The 1,151-nt window shown below is 48.0% G+C and overlaps 1 protein-coding gene across 1 annotated transcript in view; it reads right to left on the bottom strand.

Annotated features, from left to right (window-relative positions):
- Nucleotides 1–739: 739 nt before the first annotated feature.
- The window catches only part of PPTG_24505 (hypothetical protein), a gene marked incomplete at its 5' end in the record, with an annotated part of 2,102 nt that continues 1,690 nt past the window's right edge, over nucleotides 740–1,151 (bottom strand). The window contains one exon of the mRNA XM_008917420.1: nucleotides 740–1,151. Coding sequence (XP_008915668.1) covers nucleotides 808–1,151 — 344 coding nt within the window. The 3' untranslated portion in view covers nucleotides 740–807.

Genomic DNA, 1,151 nt, shown 5'->3' with positions numbered 1-1,151 from the left:
TTGTTCCACGATATATCCGCCGGTTGGCACACATATGTGTACCGTGGTGGTACTTTGAGCAGGACAACATTTATCGAAGCTGCAAACGCTTCGACATCAGGGGTCCAATGGCCACTAAAGTCATCCCATATCAGAAGGATATTGTCGTCGCGATTAGGACGGTCAGCGAAGTGAAATTCGAGAAACTGCTTCGATAATTCTGCGTTCCACCATGCACATTGGTTTCCGTAAACTTGACAGTCAAATTGCTCTTGTAATTTGCGAATTTCACGATTCCACATTGTTTTGCTGAATCCATGTCGCAATGAAGCGTTCTCTAGTCGAGTTTCAGGGATCTTTGACGGTACACACTTAAAAACAAGGAACGGAGCCAATTTGGTGCCTTCCCAGTCGCCTAAAAGCATGGCAGTCGCCCTTGACTTCTCTTTATTGCTGCATCTTACCCACACAGTCTTAACTCCGCGTTTGGATATTGTTTGTTTTGGTAGGTATTCAAAGTTGATACCTACAATATGTAAAAGTTAGTATAAGGTATTCCGATTCAATAATTCGCCTGCAGGAACGCACCTGTTTGGTCCGCGTTATACACTTGGACGCATTTCTTCTCGACGATTGTCTGCAATACTAGCGCTTTGAACTCCTTCGCCGCGTCGACGGCGTCTTGTGGCGTTGTCTGGCCTTGTCTAGTGCGCGCACGGAGTGACAGTTTGTGTCGCCGTAAAAATAATCGTATCCACGTGGCGGTCGCAGCGAATTTGTCACCGAGGCCAATCTCATCGGCAACCTCTTTTGCTTGGAGCTGCAGCATCAGCGGGAAACCGGGGCTCCGTCTTTCCGCAACGTGTTCAGCCAAACGACGATGGCAGCTTCAGCCTCCTTTGGAAGCACAGTAGCCTCCCCAAGTGCGCGCAAGTTTTGGTGACGCCCACGCCCTGAAGCACAGGCGGCCCGAATAGTGGAACTCTGTTTTATCCATTTGTTGATTTGTTTTTTTCGAGCTCGAAGTGCTTTTCCGTCTAACTTTCCATAGAAGTGTTCAATCGTATCGTCAAGGGAGTGGCTTTCGTTGAAATTAAGAACATCTTGCTTGTGTGAGTATGCCACGGCCACACGCTGGTACAACTTCCGCTTCTTGCCTTGACCATTGATGC

This window comes from Phytophthora parasitica, assembly GCF_000247585.1.
Source record: "Phytophthora parasitica INRA-310 unplaced genomic scaffold supercont2.101, whole genome shotgun sequence".
NCBI classification, from domain to species: domain Eukaryota; phylum Oomycota; class Peronosporomycetes; order Peronosporales; family Peronosporaceae; genus Phytophthora; species Phytophthora nicotianae.
Note: the sequence above shows the minus strand (reverse complement) of the source record. Positions and strands in the feature narration are given on the sequence as shown.